Below are 27936 nucleotides of genomic sequence, written 5' to 3'. Positions count from 1 at the left end.
GGGTCTCAGCATCCAATCACAAGTGTGTGAGGATGGCAGAACCTTAGGCCTTATCTTCTCCAGCAATTTCTAAATTAAATGATGATAGAGTTCCTTGAAAGAGTTTTTAAGTGACTTTTTTTTCCTCCTAAGCCAAATGAAGAAAAGAGAAACTCTTCCTAACACACTGTGCCAACCAACTGCAAGTGATCCCCCAGAATACATCCTCCCAGACCTGTGTGTGCAAATCCATATGTGAATATATTTCTAAAATGGGATTACTTTGTATCTATCTTTTCACAATTTTCATTTTTAAAAATAGATTTTACTTTCTAGAGAAGTTCTCGATTCACAGTAACGTGAGGGGGAAAGTGTAGTTTTCACATTCCCCCTGTCCCCACACACCCGCTGTTGCCCCCGCTGTGGGGGTTACAACTGATGCATCATTATCGCCCAGAGTCCGTGGTTTACATCAAGGCTCCCTGTTGGTGCTGGACATTCTATGGGTTTAGACAAACGTATGATGACATGTGTCCACCATTATGGTATCACACAGAGTAGTTTCACTGCCCTACAAATCCTCTGTGCTCCTGCCTATTCATCCCTCCCTCCTGCTGACCCCTGTCAACCACTGAACTTTTTACTGCCTCCATAGTCTTGCCTTTTCCAGAATGTCCTATAGTTGGAATCATACAGCAGGGAGCCTTTCAAATTATCTTCTTTCACTTAGTGACTTTCACTTTTCATTAACAGTGTGTTGAGCATGTGTTTCCATGTCAATAAATATTCTTCTAAAGCACTGCTAATTGCTGTCTAATATTTCACTGTGTGCTATATATTAACTTCTCTCCTGTTTTCAAGGTGTACATTTTTCCCTGGTGTTTTTTTTTGTTTTGTTTTGTTTTTGTTTTTTGCTACTAAAAATAGTGTTGCAGAGGACAGCCTTGGGGGTACATCTTTGCACACAACTTAATTATGTCCTTAGGAGAAATTCCTAGATATGGGGTTGCTCCTACGAATGTTTTGCTCATTTCAAGTCTTTTGATATGTGTGGCTAAATCGCCCTCCAAAAAGGTTGTACCAATTAATTTTTCCAACCAGGAGGGTATGTAGGGTATTTCCTCCACACTTTTGCCAACCTGGAATATTATTGAGATTTTTTAATCTTTGCTAACTTAATAGAGGAAAAATGATGTTTATTTTAATCTATATTTATTTGGGTATTAAAGTTTTGTGGTTTTCCATAAGGCATATTGGCCATTTGTCTTCTTCTATAAATTGCTTTTTAAATATTATTTTCCATTTTTTTCTATTGGGATGAGCATCTTTATAGTTCAGATTTTTTAAAAGTGTTTCTCTCCTAAAGGTAGTAACTGCTTATAAAGGCCCCTTTTTAATGTCAAAACTTTTTCATCAATGTGCCCACCTGATGCCTGCTCTACTTTTAAAACAACAAATAAATTGAATGATAATAAGAACTCATATTTATGGAGTGCTTATTATACGCCAGGCGTTATGCTGTGTAAAACAGCCTTATGAGATAGGTTCTGACCTCAGTCCCATTGGACAGATGGGGAAACTGAGGTAGGAGTGGTTAATTTTCTCCAGGTTACATAGCTTGTAAGTGGCTGTGCTGGTATCATTTGATTAACCAAAGGCATGGTAGATTTTGTCTACCTATGAATTCAGTAACATTTTAAAATAAATGTATTATTTGTTCATCCTAAAAGTATCCACATACATTTACAAATCTGTCTTACATGTAAATTAAAGGCATACAATTTATTCTATTTATAGGCAGTGCTTGCTGGGCATTTAATTCAACAACTCCCTGTAATAATTCTATGCTCTTCCTCCATTACCCCTGTGGTTTACTGTTAAGAACCGAGTTGGACCTTTTATTCTTCAAGAAGGGGAGACTGAGGCTCAGGGCAAGGCAGGAAGGAACTTGGCGCGAGGTCACCTAAAAAACTTACGGCACAGCCAGGACTGACACCCAGAGCTTGGGATACCCAGCCTGGGTCCCTGTGTGACTTGGGCCAGCCCTCTAATCTACTGTCCCTTGGTTATCAGAGGCAACAACATAGGATGCCGTGCTGGTCCCGGAGTGGACCCGTCACATTCTCAGGGTGCCAGCCGCGAGGGAAACCAAGTGGGCACAGATTCCCAGTCCTCAGGCCACATTGGCTGCCGGGCATTCCAGGACCCTGGCACCCCGCCAAGGGTGAAAACAGAGCTGCTGCCTCCTGAGTTGCATTCTGCCCCCTCCTCTTGGGTTTGCATCTCATTGCTGGGTTTGCAACATGCCTAATCTCTGCGTGTGCAGACTCAGAGGAGCCAGCTGAGAGGGAGCATTGCCAGCAGCTTGGAGCCTCCATGAGGCCTGCTGACCACCCCTCCCCCAAGCCCCTCAGCGGGTGAACAGGTCCAGAGCAGACTGCAGAAACAGCTGCTGGAGCTTCAGCTGGCTCAGGCTCTACCGTGCCCGCTGAGATGGACCCAATGAAGGACACTAGCCTGGGGTGTTCTCTCTCCCTCTCTTCCCAAATGGAAGTCCTGCCACATCCCACCCTGCCCCCACAGCCTTCAGTACAGACGCAGAAGGGAGTTGTAAAGCCCATCAGTCATGCAAGCGAGGCTGGGTTCTGGTTCACCAGGCAGCTGGACTCTTCCAAGAATGGAGAGAACTTAACTGTGCAGTCAGTAAGTAAGTGTCAAATACTGAGTACTCTGTAACTCATCATATTTCCCTTTTTGCTCTAGCTGCCAGGAAGCTCAGAACTGAACAGGCGGCTAGATCACTAACCATCTTACAACAGATTCTTGGTATAATTGGCATCAATCTCTCTCCATGAAATCTCTGCTGAGTATTATGTGTTTGTGTTTCAAGTCATCACGATTCTTTCACGTGATGAAGGTGGAATGTAAATGAAAAATAAGACATGAAAGGAAATGGCTGGTAGACATCTCTACTTTGAGATACAAATGAATGCTTTTCTTAGAGGGGATGGTTTTCCGTTTAAGACTTAGAAAAGTGGCTCCTTGTCTCTTTTCCTCGCTCTCCCTCCCTTCTCTCCTTCTTCTCCTCCATCCTTTATTCTCTAACTACTTCTTTTCCCTCCTTCCCTTCCTCTTTTTGTGCCCCCCCCCCCCCGCATCTTCTTCCTGCTCACCCCTTGCCTCTGGGCGGCCAGCTTAATACTGATATCCTTTACAGACCTGCAGCACTGGCTCTTGCCAAGACCTCGCCCCAGCCTTTACCTCATTTATTCCTCCTGGGGATTACCTGGCAATTATGACGATTTCCACTTTACCAAGGAAGACACTAAGGCCTGGCGAGTTTAAGTGATGTGCGCATGCTCACAGCATACACTCTATGACTTCCTGTCACGTTCAGGTCCAGGACTCATGAGTCTAACCCATCACACTCTCTGCTGCACCTCACTGCCTCTCAAAGCCAGCCTCACCCACCGGGCCACCGGACAACCCACCGGCCAAGATCACTGAGAGCACCCCGAAGAGAAGAGGATTCAAAACAATAACCCACCCACCCTGTCTTCCCTTCTGAGATCTCTTTAAGAGTTGAGATTCTCAGGGGGGCCAGCAGGACCTATTAAAGGGGGTGGTGAATTGCGACATGGGTCATTTGGTCATTCATTTGGTAAATATTGAGAATGCACTATGTGCTAGGCAAGGCTGAGACTAGGGTGAGGCAAGAAGGCCGCTAAGGTGCCAAATTCAAGGACGCGTTCACTTCCAGGTGCCATTCCTGCAAGTGCATGACCCAAGAGGGCGTGTCTCCTTAAAGTTTATGCCCTGGCGAGTTGCTTGTCTTTCACTACTTCTGCCCTGGTACCAGGCACCTGGCTATTCAGTGGTGAGCAAAAGTGCCTGCCCTCATGGAACTTATCATCTATTATGGGAAACAGGTATTGATCAAACAATCATGCTAACAAAAGACTGTTCTAAGGGTGACAAGTGCCATAAGGAAAGGGACATGGGGCTGGAGAGGGTATTATGGTGGGGGTGGAGTGGGGAACAACAGTGAGGGCTGAAGGATCCGTAGGAGTTTTTCAGGTGTGCTCAGAGTAGAGGACACAGCAAGTTCACAGGTGCCATGGCAGGGTGAATGTGGCGGGGGGGCAGGGGGAGGGCGTGCTGGTGAAGGATAGAGGGGCCAGAGCAGGAGAAATGCAAAATGGTCCAAGTAGTCTGTTTCTAATAAAGTGCCAGAGTCTGCAAATGATTGACTAAAAAAAACCAAATCCAATCCAATGAAGAGAATTCAGAGCCACCCCTTAATGAGGTCACTCATACCCACCTTCCTGATCAGCTTTCTTCATGTGCAGATTTGCAAGAGACCGTGCCTAACCCCTCCAAACTCATCTTCGTCCATTTCCATACGGCAATGTCTGTGATATTATCTAACGTGGGCCACATTTTGCAGATGAACAAATGGGAGCATAGAGAAGCTGGATAACCCGCTGTCTCAGTCTGCTCAGGCTGCCCTAACAAAATGCCATAGATGGGGTAGCCTAAACAAGATTTATTTCTCACACTTTCGGAGGCTGGAAGTCCAAGAACAAGGTGCAAGCCAATTCGGTTCCCGGGGAGGAACCAGGTTGCTGGTTCTCTTCCTGGTTTGCACACTGATGCCCTCTCGTCCTCACCTGGTGGAGAGAGAGAGAGAGAGAGCACGCGTGCTCTGGTGTCTCTTCCTTTTGGATTAGGGCTCCACCCTTATGACCTCATTTAACCTTTATCACCTCCTCACAGGCCCTGTCTCCAAATATAGTCACATTAGGGGTTAGTACATCAACATATGAATTGGGGTGGGAGAGCACACAAACTTTCAGTCCCTAACACCTGCCAGGGGTCACACAGCCAATCACTGGGATTTGAACATAGGCAGTGCTCCTTTGGGGACCTAGGCCTCTAACCACCAGACTTAACTACCTCAGGATGTGTTGTATGTGAATGCTGCCCATCTGAGAGAGAAGTGCTCCTCTGGGAAGAAGTGTTCAGTGATCCTTTACAAATCCATAGGACCTTGTCCCCACCTGGCCTGATCCCACCCCAGGGTGATCCTGGTGATCCTTCTGGAAGAAGTTGGGCTGAGAGTGTGGCATGGAGGTGAACCAGACCTGAAACATAATGCTTGAATCTGGGGGTTCTCCTGTTTCCAGTTTACTCACAGCAGGCCCCAGGCTCCAGTCTGGATTCCATCAGGAATGGACTGCGTGACCTTGGGGGAGTCCCTCGACATCTTCCTGCCCTATGTTCCTGCCTCGGTGACCTCAACCCCTGTTCCCTGACCGGTGGCCGCTGGGGGCCGTTCCGTGGGCCAGGAGGTCGGTGCCCCCCCCCCCCCACCGCTGCAGGCGCCCGGTTCCCACCCTGGACCGCGCAGGTGGGAAAGGGGCGGCGTGCGGCGCGCCCGGCGGGCAGGGATCGGTGGTGTCGCCCCGTTCGCCACAGGCCCCGCCGAAGCCACGCCGAGTCCTCTGCGGCCGCAGGGAGGGAGCGCGGGGGGCCGCCCGCGCACGTCGCCGAGCCGCTCCGCACGCCCGCCCGCTCCGGGCCCGGCCCGGCCCCCCCCCATCCCCCGTGGTCCCCGCCACCCCAGACGCCCGCCCGGCGCCCCCCGGCCCTCGGGGGGGGGCTGGACTCCCCCCCGGGCGGGCCCCCGCCGCCGCCCCTCCCGGGCGCCCGCTCCCTCCCGCTCCCCGCGCGCCCCCCTCCCGGCCGCCAGCCAACTGCGTGCCCCCGGGGCCGGCAAGAAGCCACATGCCCCCGCAAGGAATGCCGGGCCTGGCGGGCGGGGGGCGGCGCTGGGCAGGGCCGGGCCGGGCAGGGCAGGGAGCTCCCCGCCGGGAAGGTTGGTGAGAGGGAGAGAGCGGCCCGCGCCCTCCCCGGCCCCCCGCGCCGCCCCTGCGCCCGGCCGCGGGACCTCACACTTTCCCCGCCGGACACGCGGGCGGGAAGCCCCGCGGGGCTGCGGGGGCGGGGGGGGGGGCCGGGGCGGGGCGGCTCGGCCCGCCCGGGCAGCCCCCGCCCCCCTCCGCGCGCCCCCCGGCCCCGCCGGCTCGGAGGAGGGGGCAGGCCGTCGTGTTTCCCCGCACCCCTCCCAGCCGCCGCCGGCTTTGGGGCCCCGGTGGGGAGCAGGGGGCTGATTAGCCGAGGAGCAGGGGTGTGGCCAGCGGGGCCCCGGGTAGTGAGTCACACACGCTGTTCGCCCAGTCCCGGGCCGCGAGCGCGGTCCCAGCCAGAGCCGCGCGCCACCCTGGCCCGAAGAGTGTCCCCGGGCTTGGCATGAGGACCCCGGGGTGCCGAGGGAGGGGCTGAAGCCCGGCGCGGTGGTGGAGGAGGGCGGTAAGCGGCGGGCTGGGGAGACTCCCCTAGACAGAGCGGGTGGGGTTTGGAGTCAAGGCTGGCCCGCCAACCCGCACCAGGACCCCCAGGCCCCGCCTGTACCTGCCCTGAGCTGGCAAAGCGGGCCTGGCTGCATTCCCTGGCAGCCTCTGGGTGAGGGGGCTGCGCGACGCGGCGCTGAGGGGCCCGTTTCATCTGCCAGTCCCCCTTGGCCCCAGCTGGACTTGAGTCGTCCCTCCCCTGCTCCCCATTGCGGACTCTTGTGCGGAGACTCCTGTGGATTCCTCATACCCTTTGCCCTTTGGTCTTGGGGTCCAGGCTGTGCTATCCAGTCTTGCCCCCTGGCCTGAGCTGCGCGTCGGCCTCTGACCCCGTGGGGCTGGTGGCTCCAGTCGTCCCCAGGACCAGCCCGGGATAGAAATGGCATTTCCTCTTGGCCGGGCTACAGCTGTTTTTGTTGTCTCTGTTCTCAAGCGCTTCCTCTGGGGATGGCAGGGAGGGTAACCAGACTCCACGGGACCCCCGCTTGCCCTCTCTGACACTCACCCTTCTTCCCCTGTCTCTTTGATCCTCTTCCTGTGCTGGACCCGCCTTCGCGTCCCCAGGACAGAATGACTGACAACATGAAGGAGTGCCTGGCGCAGACCAAGGCGGCCGTGGGGGATATGGTGACCGTGGTGAAGACCGAGGTCTGCTCACCACTCCGAGACCAGGAGTATGGCCAGCCCTGGTGAGGCCCTTGTGTGGGGGCAGGAGAGGGAGAAGTGGGGAATCTCGGGGCTGGGTTGGTTGGACGCCCTGGGGAGAGTTCCCACTCCTGGCCCACCGTCCTTCACCTGCTCTGGGCAGCTCCTGGGAGCAGACATGAGCGAGCGCAGGCTCTAGAAGACTAGAAGAACCCACGCAGTGGCCCTAGAAGGCCTAGGCCCAGGTCTCAGAACTCCTACCTTTTCACGATCCCCTGCACTGAGCAGGCAGCCCAGCTGGGACTCCTCCACCTGCCCCGCATCCCCGAGTCCCCGTGGCCTCCTGGCCGGGTCCTCAGCTTCTCTGTCCACCAGCCTCCCACTCTCTGATGGCTTCTTTGCTTCCTTTCCTGGCCTCTGGCCTGGCCAGCTCTAGGAGACCAGACCCCTCAACCATGGAAATGGAGCCCAAGAAACTGAAGGGAAAGCGTGAGCTCATCATGCCCAAAAGCTTCCAGCAAGTGGACTTCTGGTGTAAGTGGAGCCTGGGGCTGTTCCTGGCTTTCTCCTACCTTCACCCCTTCACCCTGCTCCCGCCCCCCCTCCGCCACCCCACCTCTGCTTAGGGAATTTGCAGCCTAAGACTAATGATAGGCACTCGCCTATGATGTATCAGACACGGATCCAGGCTTCCGTTAACCCTCACCCTGAACCACTGAGGTGGCTCTTATTGGTCCCATCTTCCAGGTGAGGATACCGGGGCTTGGTGGGGGCTAAGGACCCTGCCTCGGGTCCCACAGACCTCAGATGCACACAGTTGCAGTTCCAATCCAGACCCATCTGACTCCAAAGCTGCGCTGTAAACTTAAAACAAAGGGAGCTCCTGGTCTCCTCCGTATTGGCGGGCCTGTCCGTTGAGCCCCCAGGGAGGGTAATGGGTTTTTACCACTGAAGACTCGGGGGCCTGTGGCTGGCTGGGGTGGAGCCAGGGCCGGGACTCGTGGGTACCACGCAGTGTGCTTTTCACTGCTCGATGCCGTCCTCAGGGTGGGCCTCCCTGGAGCCCCTCAGCCTCCGCCGTGGGCGTCCTGCCTCCCTGCAGCAACTGAGGCTCTCTCGCTCTTTCCGTCCCTTCAGTCTGCGAGTCCTGCCAGGAGTACTTTGTGGATGAGTGCCCGAACCACGGTCCCCCAGTGTTTGTGTCCGACACGCCAGTGCCCGTGGGCATCCCAGACAGGGCTGCCCTCACCATCCCGCAGGGCATGGAGGTGGTCAAGGAAGCCAGTGGGGAGAATGACGTGCGATGCATAAATGAGGTCATCCCCAAGGGCCACATCTTCGGCCCCTATGAGGGGCAGATCTCCACCCAGGACAAATCAGCTGGCTGCTTCTCCTGGCTGGTGAGTGTTCCCTGGCCTGCGCCGCGGGAGAGGGTGCTAGCGAGCGTGGAAGGAGACCAGCAGGGGGAGCCATACGCTGGCCCAGTCTGGCCCCGAGAGCTTTTCTGCCATCACTCCGGGATGCTGGGATGACGGATCTCGCTATCCCCTTGCCCTAGCTGAGTGGCTTGCCACCCTGGGTGGCTGAGGGCCGTGCTGAGGGGCCCATCTGGCTGGGGTCGGCAGAATCAGTGGTGGGGCCCTAGGGAGTCCATGGCCGGCCAGCCAGGAAGGGAAGAACTCAGGGCGATTTCCCCGTGAATGTTCGTGTGTGTGTGTGTGTGTGTGTGTGTGTGTGTGTGTGTGTGTGTCTGGCGGGCCATTCTATGGCATTTACAAAGGGTTGACCCGGGCCCTCCTCTGGAGTGGGTGACTTGGGTCTGGGGGCTGTGGGAATGCAGAGCATGGCATTCAGCCCAAAGAGCAGTGATGCCGGGTGCTGGGCTGGGTGCCAGAGAACATGGCCCCTGCTCTCAGGGAGTGGACAGTCTGGTGGGGAGAACAGGTGCTGGACAGGTACGTGCACATGTGATCATTGCTATGGAAGTGGGGAGGACAGGACACTCTAGGAGCAGAGGGAGATGGTGGTGTTCGTGGTGCTCGGGGATCTGGGGCCTAGAGCCCAAGTTCATTTGCTATTTACTATCAAATGTGACCTTCGATGAATCATTTAACTTCTCTGTGCCTGTTCTGTAAGAGAATTATCATAGTTGATGGTGGAGACGAAATAGGTCAATACTATGAAGTTTTTAGATCCGTGCCTGCCTTCGGGAAGCATGTGGTGAATATCAGCTATTATAATTGTTGTCGTTGGCCTACTTGAGGAGCTTGGGCAGGATTTCCTTCAACTCGAGACTTGAGGAATGAGTAGCAGTTGGGGGACGGGGCACGGAAGAATGCTGTAGGCACACAGAGCAGCTGAGCGAGAGAAACTCCAACGGGTCCGGTGTGGTTCTAGCAATGAGCCCGAGAGTCAGCGTGGTGAGAAATTAGCAGAGAAGGAGGCAGGGGCAGATCACGCTACGTTTCATAAGTCAGGGTAAGTGTGTGCTTCTCCTGCGGGCCAGGGGAAGCCACTGAAGCGGGCCAGGCAGAGGCCTTGCAGAATGGGGAGGTTAGGTTGCAGAATGGAGAACTGGGATGGGTAGGAGGCTTGGGTGGGGGGCTCAGGTCAGAAAAGATGCTGGTTTCAACTCAGGTGCTAGAGGCAGGCACATTTGCAAGAGACTTAGGAAGGAGAGTCTCTGAGATTTATTAATGGATGGGATGTGGAAATGAGAAAGAGAGTTTGTAAAGATCTGAAGAGGAAGGATTGTTAGGGATGACTCTCGACTCTCAGGAGTCAAGCTTGAACAGAGATGGAGGAAGGTGGGGCCAGTAGAGAAAGTTGGGCTAGGGAGTAACAAGATCATTCATTAGTCATTAATTAAACCCTTCTTGTGGGGCTTCTTTGTGCTAAGCATTGAACTGGCCTCGGAGATAGAGCGATGGGCCAGATCAGACATCAGTCCTGCCCTCATAGAGCTTATTGTGGGGAAGCTGGAATGAATCAAAGAATAAGATAAGTAAATGTAAAATCATGACTCAGATGATGAAGAGACAGTGAGGCTAGGAGAAAAGGGAACAACCAGAGGAACTGATGTGGCCAGAAGTCAGGAAAGGCTTCCTGATGGTGGAGCTGTGATTGAGGGGAGAGAATACCCACCAGATGGACAGAACAGCATGTACAAAGGCCCTGTAGCAGGAGAGAAGATGGCATGTTTGCATAACTAGAAGAAGGTCATCGTGCCTGGAGTGCAGCAAACACAGGGGCTGGGAGGGGGAGACAGAAGCTTGGATGTATAGGGCCCAGTAGACCAAACTGGGACTTTTGCTCTTTAAGAACCATGAGAAGTTTCGTTTATGTTTTGAAAGAGTGACTTTAGCTGCAGCCTGGTGAACAGATCAGGGGTGGGGGCATTGGTGGAGAATGGATACCCACAGCCCAGTTAGAGGGCTACAGTCGTTCTCTACATCGGTGACAGTGGAGGCTTGAGCTAGGGTGGGGTGGCGACATGGAGACAGGTGAACTGGTTTGTGACCTCTTTCAGCATGAGCAAGAGTGATCTCTGGAAACAGATTGATCGGCCTAGGTAAGGGAGAGGGAATTGGCCAGAACAAGTCCTTCAGTGTTCCGCTCTCAACAGGTCGGGAAGGTATCTCTGAGAAGTGGAATGCAGGGCGGGGCCTGGGCGGAGGGCAAGATCCCCATCCTGGTTTTGGACTCGCTGAGTTGGGAGTGATGGCAAGGTCCCCAGTGGCCCTGTCAACTAGGCAGTTAGCTACATGGGTGCGGAGCTTAGAGAGCAGGTTTGGAGGTGTCACCGCCTGAGTCACCTGTGCACAGGTGTCCCTGAGGCCGGGGGTGTGGAGGGCAGCCCCCAGGGAGAACAGGTGAACGAGAGGTGGAGAGGGCCTGGGGGAAGCTTTGAGGAACGTCAGCCATTAGCAGTCCAGGAGGGGATCCTGCGTGATCCTGCAAGGGTGACAGGAATTGCAGCCCGAGAGGTGGGGAGGCCAGAACAGCCAACAAGAGAAGGGCTCAGAAGTGTCCGTCGGATTTAGTGCCGGGGAAGTCACCGGCCACCTTAGCAAGAACTGTTCCTGTCAGACAGTGTTCTCGACCTGGGGCCCTTGGCTCCCCCGCGCTGCCCCCGATGTCTGGTACCGTCTGGAGACATTTTTGGCCGTCACAACTTGGCGGGGGGGGGATCCGCTACTGGCATCTAGAAGCAGAGGCCGGGGATGCTGCTGAACCTTCCATAATGCACGCGACAGCCTCATACAACAAAGAATGGTCCGGCCTCAGTGGCCGATGGTGCTGTGGTGAAGCCCTTCGAGAGAGTGGCCAGACGGGAACGCTCTTAGAACCCGGGTGACCAGTAGAGCTGGGTGGAGATCAGTGGAGGAGAGACAGGAGTTGGGAGGGGATGGCTGCAGGCAGACGTGGGGGGCAGGGAGCTTTGTTCAGAGAAAGACGTTAACTTCTTTGAAAAACCTGGTTGGGGGGTCCTCCTGGAGGGCTAATTGAAGCTAGAGGAGCGATGAGGCGTGGTGGACAAGCTGTTCTATCACCGAGAAGGTTCAGATGGAGACGTTGCCTACGGAAGGGAGGTGGGTCAACATCTTTTCTGTCACTGGAGGGATATCCTAGAGGCTCAGAGCAGTTGGAGGGAGGGAAGTACAGTAGGCCTAATCATGACCCCCCTGAGGATGGCCATGTCCTAAGCCCTGGATCCCGTGTATATGTCCTCGTCTATGGCCAAAGGGACTCTCGAGAGGAGATTACATTAAGGTTCTTGAGATAGGGAGATTATCTTGGATTATCAGGGTGGACCCCTTGGAATTACAAGCATTTTTATAAGAGGGAGGCAAGAGAGTCAGACTCAGAAAAGATGGGAAGATGTTATCCCGCTGGCCTTGAAGATAGAGGAGGGAGCCAGGAGCCAAGGAACGCAGGCAGCCTCTAGGAGCTAGAAAAGGCAAGGAAGTAGAATCTTGCCGCTAGCCTCCAGAAGGAACTCAGCCCTGCCGACACCTTGATTTGTAGGACTCCTGATCTCCAGAACTGTGAGATAATAAACGGGCGGTGTTGAAGCCCCGGTGTTGTGGCAGTTTGTTAAGAAGTGATAGGAAGTGAATGCAGTGCGCTTGTATGTCTTGGGGGGGACATCTGCTAACACATGCGGAGAGGTGGAGAGAGCTGGCCTGAGCCAGGGGAGCGGTGAAGGTGAGTCCAGGTGGGGTGAGCGAGCTGCAGGTGCCTGTGCCCATGAGACGCGCAGGTGGGCTGTCCAGGGGCACGCCGGCGCATGCAGGTCAGCCGAGGACAGGGGTCTGGGCGTAAGGGACACGAAGCACGTGAATGGATGCAGCTGAGGCCCTAGGAAGGGATGGGCGGTGGGGGCCTGGAGGCAGAGAAGTAGGAGGACTGAGGGCTGCTGGGCTTGCGCAGGGCACGGGGCTCTGTGTCCTGGCCACGGGCAGTTTCGAGATGGAAGCCATGCTGCTGGGGATGGAGGTGTGAGTGGGAGGTGAGGAGAGAGCCAGCAAGGGTGGATGGCTTGTTTTAGAAGTCTGGCTGCTGTGAGCAATGATTCTAGGCCAGCCGCGTGCCACGTTCCCCCTCTGACAGCCCTGCAGGCGAAGGTTGCTGGCCTCCTGGTTCCGATGAGGGAACCCGGGACTGAGGAGGTTAAGCACGTGATCCCCACCTCCCGCGGCTGACACATGGTAGACCGTGGCTTCTCCACGATGCCAGGCTTTAAGGATGGGAGGCGAGGAGGCCTGTTCCCAACCAAGTAAGCAAGTAACCAAGTAAACCGAGGCAGGGTGTCGGCTGCTGGTGGTTGTAGTACTTGTACAAGGCTGTAGGGCCAGGGCGGAGGGGAGTGGATTTTGACTGGGCAGATTGGAGATGGGTCTTGAAGGATGGGTAGAAGTTCAGCAGAGGCGAAAATCTAGGGCTGTGCTCCCTCCCCTGCCCACAAGAACCTACACCTTGGGACAGCCCAGCTGGGCAAACTTAGCGTCTCGGGCAGCTTGCCCGAGTATGTGGGCCCGGCATGGGGCTGGGGTCTGGAGAAAAGGGAGAGGAGGAATCCCTGGAGTTTGCAGCCTGGTCGTAGACCAGCTCTACCAGTCGAGAGTGGGCGTGGCCTGCAGTTCAGGGCCCAGGGGCCAGCCCTGTTGCTCCGTTGGAGGTTCCTTCCTAGGGCCTTGGAGCTGTGAGCTGTGACATGTGGATGGGTGCGGGGACGGAGGAGTGGCTGGAGGTCGCGGGACCATGTGGAGGCTCTGACCTTTGTGATCCAGAGAAGTGAGAGGCGTTGAAGCCCCTGAGAGAACAGATGTGCAAAATGGCTCAAGAAAGCAGGGCCCGTGTGTGTGTGTGTGTGTGTGCGCGCGCGCGCGAGCACGTGTGCACATGTGTCCTCAGTCAGGGTTTCAGATGGGGAAAAGCAGCAGTGAGGTTGGTTGAACGCAGGGAGGGGGGAAAGGTGGGGTGAACTGCAGCACTGATTTTGGACCACAATCTGGAAGCATCGTATCCCCAATAAACTGCATTCAGTTGTCAAATCCTGTCTCAGAGCCATACTCGATGTCCTTTCTTGACCTTCTGCTTGCCTTCAAAAGCTCTGGCCTTCATCCAGCACAACATGTTTCCTTCTACAACGCCTCAATGTGTACGCTCTACTCCAGTAGAAATAACGGTGGAGCTAAGGATAAGCACCAGTTCCCGTTTCTTGAGCACTTACGATGTTTCTGGGTCTGTGCTCAGCACTTGACAGCATGATCTCATTTGATGCCCCCGTGAAGTAGATACTATTCTACCCATCGTACTGCTGAGAAAACTGAGACCTGGAGAGGGAAGTCATTCTGCACAAAGCTAAACACCTAATGAGTAGCTGAGCCGGGGTTCCAACCCAGCAGTTTCAACTCCAGAACCCACCCTCTCGGTTCTGCCTCCTGGGCCTTCTCCTCCTTCCTTCCTTATCTCCCCTATGCCTCCCTGCTGGCCTCGGTTGACTTTATTCTACTCATCCTTTCTGCCCAGCACTGGTTCCCTCTCTGTCTCCCCTCAACCCAGAGGAAAGCTGGTCCCAGGGGCCAGGGCCTGCATTTAGATGGACCCAGTGGCCATGTCCGCTTCGCATCTCTCCACGGCCTGGCCTCCTCTGCCAGAGTTTTGCCCTCATCTCTGGCTGCTTAGAAAAGACATGTTCCCTTCCTCTGCCTTCTCATCTTATTGGGAATGATAAATCCCAGAAATCCTTGCCAGGGTTGCCAGGCCATCCTCAGCCACTGGCAGCCAGCGACGCTGCTGCAGGCCTGAGGTGTTTGGGAGGGCAGGCAGCCATGTGGTTTGGTAACGGGAGGAAGAAAGAGGAGGCCAGCACAGGGTGTCTATTTACATTTCTCGTTTAGACTCGGTCTTGTTCCAGAAGGAATTTAGGGTAGCCTAGCAGGACACATAAAATAGAACATCATAGCATATTAAAACTTGGAGAGACAGAATAAATAAAAGCAAGGGCGGAGACCCTAAGCAGAGCCAGGAATGAGGCTAAAAATGCAGACCATAATGACCCATGTATGCACTTTTAGCTATAGGGGGTCCAAATCTGGCAGCCGCTGGGGAAAAGGCAGGCCTGGTCAGCTCCCAGTGCCAGAAGTGTCCATGTCGCAAAAAGTCCCTAGTTATCTCCTGGGGAGTCTGCCCTTCTGGGTACTGACACTGGACGGGAGATTTCCCGGGGGTCCTTATAATGTGGACGCCGTATGGTGGCATTGTTCACCTGCTGTCGGTCAGCCCCTCCACCTGCGAGACTCCTACTGTTCTGGGGGGACCCGAGGTGAAGTGGTATTTCCAGTGTTTTTCATTTCAAGTTCCGTGGTAAAATGGAGATTTATTTTGAAACTTGGAAATTGGACGTGCCGAAGCTCGTGACACAGCCTCCAGGACAGAGGCTGAAAACCCCCGAGGGATAGAGGGAAGTAGAGGCAGACCGTTGCGATGTTGCGAGATGTCAGTGGGAGCAGGCAGGTGTCACCGAGTTGGGGAGAGCTCAGAGAAGGCAAAAATAACAGGCTTGTCTGGGACGAATAACGGGCTTGTCCAGGAAGAAAAGAAGGAACATTTGAGACAGGTTGGCTTGTGTGTGTGTTTGTGTACGTATGAGCAGATACTTTCCATGCTTGTTTGCTCATTTCTGTTTGCACCTAATTTACCCATTGCTAACATTTTAAAACAGTTGCTTGAATCTCTCTCTGTATATACCGACAGGTGCGTGCACGCACACACACGTTCTTTTTTGTTTTGTTTTGTTCTGTTTTGTGTTCTGAGCTGCTTGAGAGATGGTTCTAGACATCAGGCTTTATGGGCCACGCACGCGCTCTCCATCACTACACCACTCTGCTGTTGCAGGGCGAAAGCCACCAGACACGCTACGGGAATGAACGAGTGCGGCTGTGTTCCAATAAAACTTTATTTATGAAAGCCAAATGTGAACATCACGTAATTTCAAATGCAATTCACATTTCATCTACATTTCATACATAAAATCGTATAAATGAAATTAATATGAAAAAGCTTTTTTGTAATCATTAAAAAAAATGCCAACACCACCTGTATAAAGCAGGTAGGGGGCTGCATTTGAACTGCAAGCAGTAGTTTGCTGACCCCTGTCCTATGTCCCCACAATAGAATTATTACATGCAGGAAATTTAACCATGAATATGATACTGTCTCAACTGCAATCCATATTCACATCTTCCCAGTGGCCCTGGGGAAGTGGCCTTTACAGTCTGTCCCCCATCCAGGACCCACTCAAGCATCACACGCTGCGTTTAATTGTCATGTCTCATTAGTCTCCTTTATTCTAGAACAGCTCCCCTGCGTCCTTTTTTTTCTCTCTCAGGATATTGACTCTTTGGAGAAGTCCTGGGCAGTTGTTTGCAGAACGTTGCACAGTTTAGGTTTGCCTGATTGTTTCCTCATGATAGATTCAGATTGTAGCTTTTTGGCACAAAGGATGTTGTGTCTTTGTCCCTGTAGATAGCAGGAAGCATGTGAGGTCAGTTTGTCTTATCTTTTACCCAGTGGTTTTAGCATTACTGTTGATGATTCTTGCCTGCATCATCAATTATTATTCATAGTTTAAAATGATTTACATTCTACATTTACTACATGACATCCTTCTGCCAAAAAAAAAAAAGAAAGAAAGAGAAAGGTGCTCAACTTTCTCCTCCACCCCATCCCTCATTTTTAAAGTTATTTTTAGCATCAGGATGGACTCTTGAATCTTTTTTTTTCTTCCGTGTGTTCTAGTCCATTCTTGTCATTATTCATTCTGATGTTTAAATTGCCCTAGATTTGGCCAGCAGGAGCCCATTCAGACTGGCTCCTTGTCATTAATTTCATACTTCTCTTACTTTCTGGTGCAAAAAGATGTTCTAGCCATCTCTCCCAGGAGCCCTAATTTGCTTTAGTGGAAATGGTGTGCAGAACTCTATATCCCTGGGCACTAAGTGTGTGCACGGTCTCCTTGCTTCTAGGCCTGAACTAGGTTTTGAGGGATGAGTTGCAGCGGGGAGCACGGGTGATGTTGAGGGGGGAAAGATGATAGGGGATAGTGGAAGGACAGAGTGTGCTTAGAAGGAAGAGTGGAAGATGATGCTAGAAAAGAGTTGCTTTTCTCGTGTTCTAAGATGTGATGGATCCTTAAAACACTATCAATTCAATATCAGCTTTTCCAGGAATAAAAGTATGTACGTCAATCTTAAGATTCCTCTTAAGATCAGAAGCATTAAATGGGCTTGCCTTGTATAACTATTTGACAAATGCTGGTCGTTTGGTTATGAATCACAAACCGAGCCAAAGATTCCCCGCAAATATGTATTATGCTGGTGAACCAATTTTGGCTGGAACTGTTGTTCTCAAAATCTATTATTTTGGAATAGAAGCGCATGAAAAACTCTTTAGGATTGGCCCAGTATTTCCAGTGTAAAGGAGCTCCTAACTTGACCTTCACCATTCCTTGTCTTCTCAGCACTTCTTCTGTGGTGGCGTTTCTCCCCTGTGTCCTATTGAGGTGACTTTTTAAGTATATGATGACCATAGTCACTAATCTGTCTGTTACATACCCAGGGCTTACTTATTTCACTTTGATCATCTTCACTCCCCACTCCCCACCCTCTGCCTCTGGCAACCACCAATCTCTTCTCCATATCTAGGAGTTCAGCTTTTGGTGTTTTTCTTTTTTAGAGTCCACATATAAGTGAGATCATACGGTGTTTGTCTTTGTACTTATTTGACTTAGCATCATGCAGTGAAGGTCCATCCGTGTCATTGCAAGTGGCAAGATCTCATTCTTTTTCATGAATGAATACTACTCCGTTGTATATCTCTACCACATCTTCTCCATCCGTTTATCTGCCGTGGGACACCTGGGTTGTCTCCACATCTTGGCTATTGTAAATAACGCTGCAGTGAACACGGGGGTGCACGTAACTTTTCACGTTAAGTGTTTTTGTTTCTTTTTTTTTTTAAGATTTTATTTATTCATTTGAGACAGAAAGATAGAGAGAGAGAGAGCATGAGCAGGGGAGAGGCAGAGGGAAAGGGAGAAGCAGGCTCCCAGCCGAGCCAGGAGCCAGACGTGGGGCTCGATCCCAGGACCCTGGGATCATGAGCTGAGCCGAAGGCAGACGCCCAACCATCTGAGCCACCCAGGAGCCCCTGTTTCTTTCTGATAAATATACCCAGACGTGGAATTGCTGGATCACATGGTAGTTCTATTTTTAAGTTTTTGAGGAACCCCATGCTATTTTCCATGGTGGCTGCGTCCATGTACATTCCCAGAGCAGCGCTCAGGAGTTCCCTTCACTCCACATCCTCCTGGCCGGCGCTTGATCTCCCTCGTCGCCTTGATGTTAGCCGTTCTTAAAGGCCTGAGCGGATAGCTCATTGTGGTTTTGATCTGCGTTTCCCTTATGGCCGGTGAAGTTGAGGACCTCTTCCTGTATCTGTTGGTCCGGTGACTTTTAATGTTGGTGTTGGGAGGCGGGGTGCAGTGTCCCACTGTTACATTAATCTCATGTTAGTGTTACTTGAAAAGGTATAGGCCATAGATGTAGATGAAACAACGTTTCTTCTAGCTCTTAAACAGCTACAGCTACCCAAGGCAGACTTACAGATATAAAATGAACAGGAGACTGACCAACTTAATTCAAATGAATGAAATCAGTATAATGTGTCGGATGACGCATTCACTGGAACAGAATTGCTGTTTATCGGGTGACCCCTGTATTTTCTTTGTTTGTCTCGATTTGAAACACTGGGGAATCTTTTAGTGCACCTGTTCCCTACCCTTTTCTTTGCCAGAATGCACCCTGTGCTTATTAAGTTTGCATTTGCCCTTCTTTCTCTAGCTCACGGCAGATAGCAGTAAGTGGTGTTTTCTGGTCAGCTGTGCTATCAGCAAGCTACCTCCAAATTCGTGGCATCGAACTGGGGTTGCACCCTTTTTGTGTAAAGGGCCAGATCGTAAATATTTTAGGCTCCGTGGACCCTAGATGCCCTCCTCAGTTCTGCCCTTGTAGCGGGAGAATCGTCGGGTGTGGTGTGTTCTAGTAAAACTGTTTACGGATGCCAAAATTTGAATTCCATATACCTTTCACAAGATGAAATATTCTTCCCTTGGTTTATTTCCAACCACTAAGAAACGCACAAACCGTTCTTCGCTGGTAGGCCATCCAACACCGGTGTGGGCTGGATTCCCTTGCAGGCCATAGTTTGCTGACCCGCGACGTAGAACTGCAATCTCGCATGCTTGCTCATGTATCTGCTGGCCCATCTGCAGTTCCTCAGTTAGCCTGGGGTGTCTGCTGGTGGCCCGTGAGGGGCTGATTTCGCTGGGTGAGGCTGGGCCGCTGGGCCGCAAGCCACGGGGCGAGCTTGTCGCCTCACTGTGGAGCCAGGTCTGCTCCATGTTCTGGGCCCCGGGCCGAAGGAGCAGGGGCTCCCTGGGGAAGCTCTTCTCCTGGGGAAGCTCTTCTCCCGGTCAAGGCAGAGGCCCCAGAGGCAAACCCACCCTCGCAGGCACATTTCCAGTCTTTGCTTGCTTGGTGTGTGCTAACATCCTATTGGCCAGATAAGTCACACGGCTGAAGCCAAGGTCAAGGAGAAGAAGGACTGGCCACCTGTAAGAGAGAGCCCAGTGCAGAATCACATGACCAAGGCCCATGGGGAGGGTCGGGAACCGGGGCCAAGAATTCGGTCAACCACAGGTGCCAACCGAGTTACAAGCACAGTACTCTTTGGGATGGAAATCTCGTGATTCCCGTATATTAATTTTTTTTAATGAAAACATTGAATTAAAAATTCTTAGAGCGAGCTTTTGGATCTCGAGAACATATCCAAAAACCCTCGTTTTGAGAGACACTAATTTCTAGTGAACTTCCTGGCTTTAATAACAGGGGACTTGGGGTCTTCTGGTGTTCAAAAATTCCTTTAGGACAGGTCTTGTTGGAGCCCGATTCAGCAGCCTTAAACCCCCGGGGAGTCCTCAGCAAAAGCTAGTGAGGCTTGGCGGACAGCAATACCTCTAACAGCCACCAAATTGTTGCTGTTCGTTGGGCACTAAAGGATTTGTGTGCCGTAGCTCTGTATCCTCACAACCATACTAGCGGACAGGTGTACGTCTCCCCCTTTGTCCAGATGGGGAAACTGGGGCTTCAAGGGCCAGATTACTCGTCCAAGGCCATGCAGCTAATCGTGGGGTCAGGACTTCTAACCAAAGCTCCAGCTCCTCATCTCCAACCCCATATGTGAATGCCCACATGCCATCCCCTTGGTCTTCCCACTCACACGGAAATTCCTGTTTCTCTAGGGAGTACTTTTCAAGCAGATAGTATAACATGGTTTCCTTTTCCTTGTCTGATGAATATTGGGCAGATTTCTTTTTTTTTTTTTTTAAGATTTTACTTATTTATTTGAGAGAGTGAGCAAGCAAGCACGCAAGTGGGGGGAGGAGCAGAGAGAGAGGGAGACAAGCAGACTCCCCACTGAGCGCCCAGTCTGTCTTGGGCCTCTATCCCAGGTCCCTGAGCTCATGACCGGAGCCGAAAATCAAGAGTCGGACGTTTAACCGACTGAGCCACCCAGGTGCCCCTTGGCAGATTTCTTAAAACCACTTTATTGCGATATAGTCACATACAACATATTTCACCCATTTGAAGTGTGTAATTGAGTGTGTTTAGTATATTCCCCGCTGTATGCAGCCACCACCCACCATCAGTGGTAGAACACTCTCATCACCTTGGAAGAAACTCTATCTTTAGTGTCACCCGAACTCGCCCCCTCCCCCCTCTCCCTTCCAGCCCTCAGGAACCACTGATTTACTCTGTCTCTGGAGATTTCCCTGTTTAGATCATAGGGGATCAGTGAATTCATATGAATGAGTACGTGGCCCTTTGTGACTGGCTTCTTGCACTTAGCTTGATGTTTTCCAGGTACACCCATGCTGGGGCAGGTTAGCCCTGGGTATGTAGCATTATTGTTCCTTTTTGTGGCCTTTTGACTCCATTGCATGGACACAACACATTTTGTTCCTTGATTTACCTGTCGATGGACAGTTGGGTTGTTTCGATCTTTTGGCTCTTCTGAACAAAGCCACTATAAACGTTGGTGTGCAACATTCCTGTGTAGACATGTTTTCTCTTGGGCACCTACCGAGGAGTGGAATTGCTGGCTTAGTGAACTCCATGTTAATGAACTCTGTGTTTAATCATCTGAGGACCTGCCAGACCGTGTCCCAGAGCACCTGGACCATTTTGCATCCCCACCAGCCGTCTGTGAGGGCAGGTCCCTCCTCATCCCTGTCAACACTTGCTGTTAGCCGTTTTGATTCTAGCCATCCTCGTGGGTATGAGATGCTGTGTCGGTCTGGAGCTTTGCTTTGTTCTCTGCTTTTTTTTTTTTCTGACTCTGTCTTGTTCCTTTCTCTGATTATGGGGGACGGAGGTGCTGCTTTGTGTTCCGGGCCACTCTGCGGGTGCTTTCCCCATCAGCCCTGTCAGCTGCCTCCCTCTGACCGGTTAACCTGGAAGACCCTTGACATCTGAAGCATATTTCAAGTTTGTTTCTATTTACTTTCCCTCTGGCCACAGACCCCTTTCTCACATCGCTGCTACTCCAGTCCTTTTGCCCAAGGGCTCAACCCACTGGTTTCACCCAGAGGCAGATTTATTGAGGTTGAGTGTGTCCAGGGTAGGGGGTAGTTGGTCCTGAGGCTGGTAACAGGGCCAGGGGGACCTCGAGTGGACTTGAGCGGGGAAGAGCTGTCTGAGCTGGTTATGGGGCTCTGGACTCAGACATTCCCACCGCTTAAGAGACGTGCATCTTGGGGCTAGGCACTTACTCTCTCAGAGCGCTGGATTTCTTCTGCGTAACATGGGGATCCACCGTCTATTGGAACATACCCTTGTGAGTTGTGAGTCTTGAGGCTGGTTGCATGCAGGTGCATAGCAAGTGAGGAGCACATCGCAGATCTCTTTATTATCTCCAGTTGGCATCACATGGGCGTGGTGAGTGATACTACAGTATGTAAAACCCGGATGTGGAATTTGGGATTGTATGTAAACACGCCTCATTTACCAGGTCTCCAGGCCTTTTTTGGAAATTTAATGGAAGAGTTTTAGAACAAAAAAAGGAGGCATTAATTCCATTATCTCTTAAAAGGGGGTGAGGGCGGGTTAGATCTGGTTCTTGAGCAGCTGGAGTCACCTAGGAAGTTATACTCATATACCAATATTCCCAAAGCGCTGTACACATTTTAAGGGACCTCCCCTCCGCCTTGCCAGAGCCCATCTGTAGACACCAGGCTCGGAGGCCAGGGCCTAAGTAACCTCAGAGGCCCCCCTTCCAACCCAAGTGTTCAGTTCAAGTTCAGGTTCGGGCTGGCCTCTTTTTCGCTCTGCCATTTCAGTTTGCTAGATTGGGAAGTGGCTGGAGAACAGAGGCGTTTGCTGTCTGCCTCCTGGGATTCTGGGAGGAGCATCTGAGATGTGCAGAAGTGCTTTGTCAACTGTGAATAGCTTCATAAATCATTTTTGTAACTGCTTTGCTCCAAGAAGAGGTGCAGGGCTGAAAATCAGAATGCTTTATGGATTCCATGGGTTCCTGGAAAGTTGCAAGCAAATCAGGTTTTTTGAAAATCTAATCTCCGCAGCATCCGGTGATGGCACCATTCAGAGGGGCCCAACAGCGAACCCTTGACGGCAGCGGACGTCCTGCCACCAAGCAGAATGTTCCTCTGTATTAATATGCAGATCTTCACATAGCAAATCTGCTCAAGCCCTCAGCATAACTGGAAATTCTGAGGGGGTCCCCAGGACTTTCCTGGTTGATTCTGACGGGGTCATTAGAGGGAGCTTAGGGATAACGCCCATCTCTCTGCAGAGTGCTTAAGAGGGGGGCTCTGTACCAGCAGGGACGGGAGTTTGAACAAACTCTGGCTTCACCACACATTTCTTCTGTGGCCCCAGGCAAATAACCTAGTGGCCCTGAACCTCAGTTTCCTAATCCACAAAGTGGGAATCGTGATCGTAGCTAGTTCACAGAGTTGTGAGAATCCATGAAACTGTGTGTCAGAGTCCATGGCACAGTGAAATTTGGTTTGTTTTTGTTTTTAAAATGGCTATATCTTTTTTAAAAAGATTTATTTATTTATTTTAAAGAGAAAACACACTCTTGCACGCGAGCGGGGCGAGGAGGGGCAGAGGGAGAGGGAGAGAGAGAATCTCAAGCAGACTCCTTGCTGAGCATGGAGCCTGATGCAGGACTCGATCCCACGGGCCTCCATCCCACTGACCTGAGCCGAAATCAAGAGTCCACTGATTGGACTCAGTGGTCCACTGAGCCACCCAGGTGCCCTTGAAATGGCTTTTTGAATGGTAGCCACTGGCATTTTGTTACTGATGTCTTTGTTAATCATTAGCACGGTTGGAAATAGCACCCTGATCCATATGGGGGCCCAGACTCAGGTTTTGTATTATTTCCTGAGGCTCTGTCCACATAGAATCATACAATCCGAGTTTTAGACAGAATATTAGAGGTCGTTGAGGACAGAGTGAAGACACCACCTCACAAGAATACTCATTCAGGCCTGTGCCCCCGTAAGTTGTCCTGGCCCCCCACTCCCCCCACGTGGTGGTCCTTCCCACATTTGATGACGGCTCTGCTTCCTCTCGCCTCTTCTTCTCTGGGCTAAGGGACCCCCTTACCGTGCCGGCCACCCTTCTTCAGTCAGGCCTAGGCTGTCATCACGGCACAGGGTTCAGAGCCCAGGAGGGTCCTAGAAGTACTGGGTTTAGAGGGGCCAAGGAGTTGACCTTGCAGGATAAGGTGAGGGAGACACTGGGAGACCAGCCTTCTGCGGGCTTGGTCCCGAGCCTCTGGCCCTGGCTGACCGTTCCTGGACCATCTCCGTCTCAGGACTGGAGGCCCACAACCTGCTGTCTACTCAGGGTGGCCTGGGCTTCTCAGTGACATGTGACGTGATCTGTAAGCTCTGTGTCGTCCTGCCCGCTCCTACTCCTTCTGCCCAGAACGCCCTCACCTTCCTCTTCTCCAAGACCTCCTCTTAGATTCCACATTGCCCAGGAAGGTCCTCAACTGACTCCCAGATCCCGGCTTCAGCTGTGAGTTCCCCTTTCCACAAATCTGCCTGCCACCGTGCTGCCCACGGGCTGTCACAGTGGTCTCTCCTCTGTGGCTCCCTGGACTGTGGAGTTTTCTGAGAGCAAAGACATTATTGTCTCCCTGGGGCATCATTTTATCCGCAGAGCTGGACACTGTAGCTACTGCCTCGGTGGTATCTGTTAAGTGAATGAATGAATGCTTGGTTTGAGAAAATCCTGCTTGGTGGGAAAGATAAGGCCAGAACCATCCCTCAGCAAAGCTCCAGATCTGAGCCAGCATCAGAGGCCTGAGGCAGTCCCCCATCCCTCCCAGCTCCCACCAGCGCCTCTCTGCCCAGTGGAAGCCGTAAAAAGGCAGATCACAACAACTCCGTGTTGACCCCAAGACCTCCCACTGCCCAGAATTAATGATAGCTAACAATTAGTTTCTTCATTAAGAGACCAGAGATTGCGATTACGGTCATGACCAAAATGCTAATGACAACTGTCTACTGAGTGCCTTCCACGTGAGTCATTACGGCAGGGCTGCGAGGGCTGGCCTTTACCCCATTTTACAGATGTGGAAGCTGAGGCAAGGCCGGTGGAGGCCAAGGCCACTCACTTATGAATGGTGAAGCTGAAATTCTAGCTGATTCCTCTGGCTCCATGGCTCTTAACTACCTGCTGGGTGCTCCTGTTACTGGCTGCAGGGCTTAGAGATGCTTTTCTTTTTCCCCAGGAGAGAGAGGAGCAATCAGAAAATGGTAACATAGGGGGATTTATATTATGATAAAGTACAGGGTTCTATGAAGTTCCAGGGGAAGGTCCCTGAGGACTGGGGCACCATCCGGGGAGACTGTTGGGGTGTGGATGGTGGGGGGCAGAGCCTGAGCTGCATGTTTTCTCTTTTGGTCTATCTGAGAATTTTAAACTACGAAGGCAGTGTAGCCCTCATACATAGACAAATAAAGCAAAACCCTCATATTGCTTTCTTCTTTCATTTTCCTCTAGAGGTAACCAGGTTTGAGAGCTCAAATTGTGTTTCCCAGACTTTCTGTGCACATACAAACACACGCTAGTCACCGTGGTGATGGTTGGGGTGGGCGACACGGGCCGATTTCCGTGGTGTATATGCTCCCACTGTGGCCGATTTCAAGGTTCTGGCGTGAAGTCACTGAACCAGGTGGTGGGAAGAGACAGGCCCTAGCAACTATTCCATAGCATTTCTACTGTGCAGACACAATAGATGGCCATTTCCCTCAAGAACACCGATGCTGGTAAAATAGAAGGTAATTAGGAAGTGGTAAGCGTTGAGTATTTATTACCTTCAAAATACCATTTCTTGAATTGTAAGTTTATGTAATTAAATTTCTAATAACAGCTGTTTAACAACTGGTTCATGAAATTCTGGAAGATTTCAGAGTCCGCGCTCATTAGCCAGCGCAAGCCAGCTTCAGCACACCACTCATTTCCTTTTTCCTAAAATATTAACATTAGATCATTTTTTTTTCTTTAATTCACTTTTTCCTTAAAAGGCTCTTCAGCCAACCATTCATTCGTTCAGCCAGGATTCTATCCCATGCCATGTGCTGTATGGAGGATCCGGGGCCAGGCCACCATCATGAACGGGTGCTTTGCCTTCACTAGCTTATGGTCCAGTGAGGGAGACAGTCAATGGCCAAGCTGACAAATGAACACCATCAATGTCAAAACTGCACCGTGCAATTAGGTCTCTAAAAGGAAGTGACAGGTGATGTCATAGAGATAATGCTGTGGGGGGTCGGCACGCAGAGGTCAGGAAGTGGCAAGGGAGAGCCTACTTTAGGTTCAGGTCAGGAAAAGCTTCTTCGGAGGAGGAGGTGACAGAAACTGAGACCCAAAAGATAAGAAGGGACCAGTCATGCAAAAGTCAGTGGGAAAAAGTACAAAAGGATATGTTCACTGGGGTATCTGTGAATTGTACAAACCTGCAAAACCATTCTGTACAATGTTTCTAGAAAACTCCTTGTGTAGTAAAAATGGGAAGGCCCCCCACCAGCTTCATGATGGTGGTTGACCTTGGAGAGAGAGGGTGAGGTTGGAGGCAGAGACGGTCTTCACCTGTGTCGAGGTGTTTTCTTGAAGCGAGCGAGGTGGGGGACGGATACGGCTGGAGGTCATTTTTGTTGGCGGCCACATTATTCTTTATAATTTCTGGATGCGTGAAAAATTTCGTGATTGTTAATTTTTTAAGAGTGGGGCAAAGAGGTCGTAGGCAGTGAACCATCCAGTGTAAGGCCTCGCTGTCAGGTGCTGTGGCCGCAGCACGTGAAGGGGAAGAGGGAGGCCCACGTCGGGGAGGGACGCAGGCCCGGGCCTTGGAGGCTGTGACCACGGGGGCAGATTTTATTGTAAGTGCTGCAGGTGATCCTGGGTGAGTGGCATGAGGTGCTTTACATCCATAAAGATGACAGTCGCTGCTCGGAGAAGAACGTGGAGAGTCCAGAGCGCCATCAGGGGAGGGAGTTAGAGTCTCCTGTAGTTGTCCGGAAGAGACCTAACTAATGGCTCAGACCAACATGGAAGCAGGACGCAGTGGAACCAGAGGGACAGTTTTGACATCTGATGGCAGGACTTGCTGAGAGATTGGATGGGATGGGGGGCGTTGAGAGAGCAAGGGATGAAGGGTAACTTTCTTTTTGTTTTTGTTTTTGTTTTTAACAGCTTTTTCAAGATATAATTTACGTACCATACAGTTCACCCATATGAAGCGTGCCATTCTTTGGTTTTTGGTAGTAGGAATGGCTTTCTTTTTGAAACCTGAGTAGATAGTGATTTCAGATACTGTAATGAGGACAGTAGGAGAGGAAGAGGTGTGGGGATGGGGCCTGGGGGGGTACGTTGTGGGAGGTAAGTTTGAGGTGCCGGTGAGACAGCCAGGAAGGGAAGTCACATGGGAAGTCAGATATTATCAGCTGGGGCTTGAGGTGAAGATTGTGAGTAATGAACGAGTTGAGAGTCTGGAGGTAGATGTGAATATCCAGAGAAAGAGTATGGGTAAAGAAGGTGTGTGTGGAGGGGGCAAAGGGGCTTCTAGTCCAGATGCGTTGAGAGTTCATGTTTTGACCAATCCCCACCCTTTTTTTCCCCCAAACATTACAGTGCGAGTCAAAAAAAAAAAAAAAAAGACAAGCCCCCGCCCCAAGACCAAATCACTAAAACTAATGAAGACAATGTTAAAAAGACAGCCTCTGAATATCAGTGACAAGTGAATTCACTCTAAAATGAAAATTATATTCTGAAAATGAATTTAAAATAACTGTTTAGGATCCATATCAGGAATAGGTTTGACTGTGAGTAACTGAGATTCTAAATAACAGTGGCTCAAGCTAAATGGGAGTTAAATTTTCTTTTATGAATACATTCTATGTCTGGTGTTGTGGCTCTGTCCCACTAAGCCCTCAGGGAACCAAGCTCGACCCCAGCTTATCACTATCTCAGTGCTTGGATTATCCTCATAGTTTAAGTTGGTTGCTAGAACTCCAGCCATTACATCTGCATTCCAGGCAGTAGCATGGTGGAAAGGCATCTATCAGCTGTCTTTTCGAAGAAGTTTTTAGGAGACTGACACATGACACTTCCACCTACATCCTATTGGCCAGAATGTAGCTAACAGAGAAACCAAGAAATGTATTCTGATTTTTTTTTAAAGTTTATTTATTTATTTATTTAGTAATCTCTACACCCAACATGGGCCTCTAAACCATGACCCCAAAATCAAGAGTTGTATGCTCCCCTGACTGAGCCAGCCAGGCACCCCAAAATGTATTCTGTTCTTACATGTAGCCAGGTGCCCAGTTATAATCCAGGAGTTCTGGATTATACCATGGACAAAGGAGATAGTAGATAATGAGGGATAATTAGCAGTCTCAGCCTTAGGATCCTTGAAGAAATAAAAGAAGGATAACACGCATTAAAAAGAACAAAACAGTGGATTTTTGTTTGAATTTAAAACCTCTGCTCTTAGATATCATTAAGAGAATGAATAAACAAGCCTTAGATTAGGAGAAAGCATTCGTAAATCATATGTCTGATGATGGACTGGATCCAAAATAATATTTTTAAAAAACTCTCAAAACTCAATAATAAGGAAAAAACAACCAATTTTAAAAATGAGCAAAGATTCGACTAGACTCTTCGCCAGAGAAGATATGCAGCTGACAAGTAACTGCACGAAAAGACACTCAACATCATTAGTCATC

General features: G+C 51.1%; 1 protein-coding gene across 15 annotated transcripts in view; it reads left to right on the top strand.

Moving 5' to 3' along the window:
- Positions 1-27936, top strand: part of PRDM11 (PR/SET domain 11) — a 79635-nt gene that overhangs the window by 25756 nt on the left and 25943 nt on the right. For 12 of the 15 annotated variants that reach the window (XM_036097714.2, XM_078058132.1, XM_078058136.1 and 9 more), the window contains 3 exons: positions 6957-7081; positions 7468-7571; positions 8175-8437. The exons of 1 other annotated variant lie outside the window; for it this stretch is intronic. In XM_036097714.2, the coding sequence (XP_035953607.1) occupies positions 6963-7081; positions 7468-7571; positions 8175-8437 (486 nt within the window). In that variant the 5' untranslated portion in view covers positions 6957-6962. Of the gene's footprint in view, positions 1-6054; positions 6352-6956; positions 7082-7467; positions 7572-8174; positions 8438-27936 lie in introns of those variants that run through there. 2 more of the 15 variants (XM_036097713.2, XM_078058137.1) reach the window with 2 other exon arrangements.

Source organism: Halichoerus grypus, chromosome 11, assembly GCF_964656455.1.
Source record: "Halichoerus grypus chromosome 11, mHalGry1.hap1.1, whole genome shotgun sequence".
Lineage (NCBI taxonomy): Eukaryota > Metazoa > Chordata > Mammalia > Carnivora > Phocidae > Halichoerus > Halichoerus grypus.
Note: the sequence above shows the minus strand (reverse complement) of the source record. Positions and strands in the feature narration are given on the sequence as shown.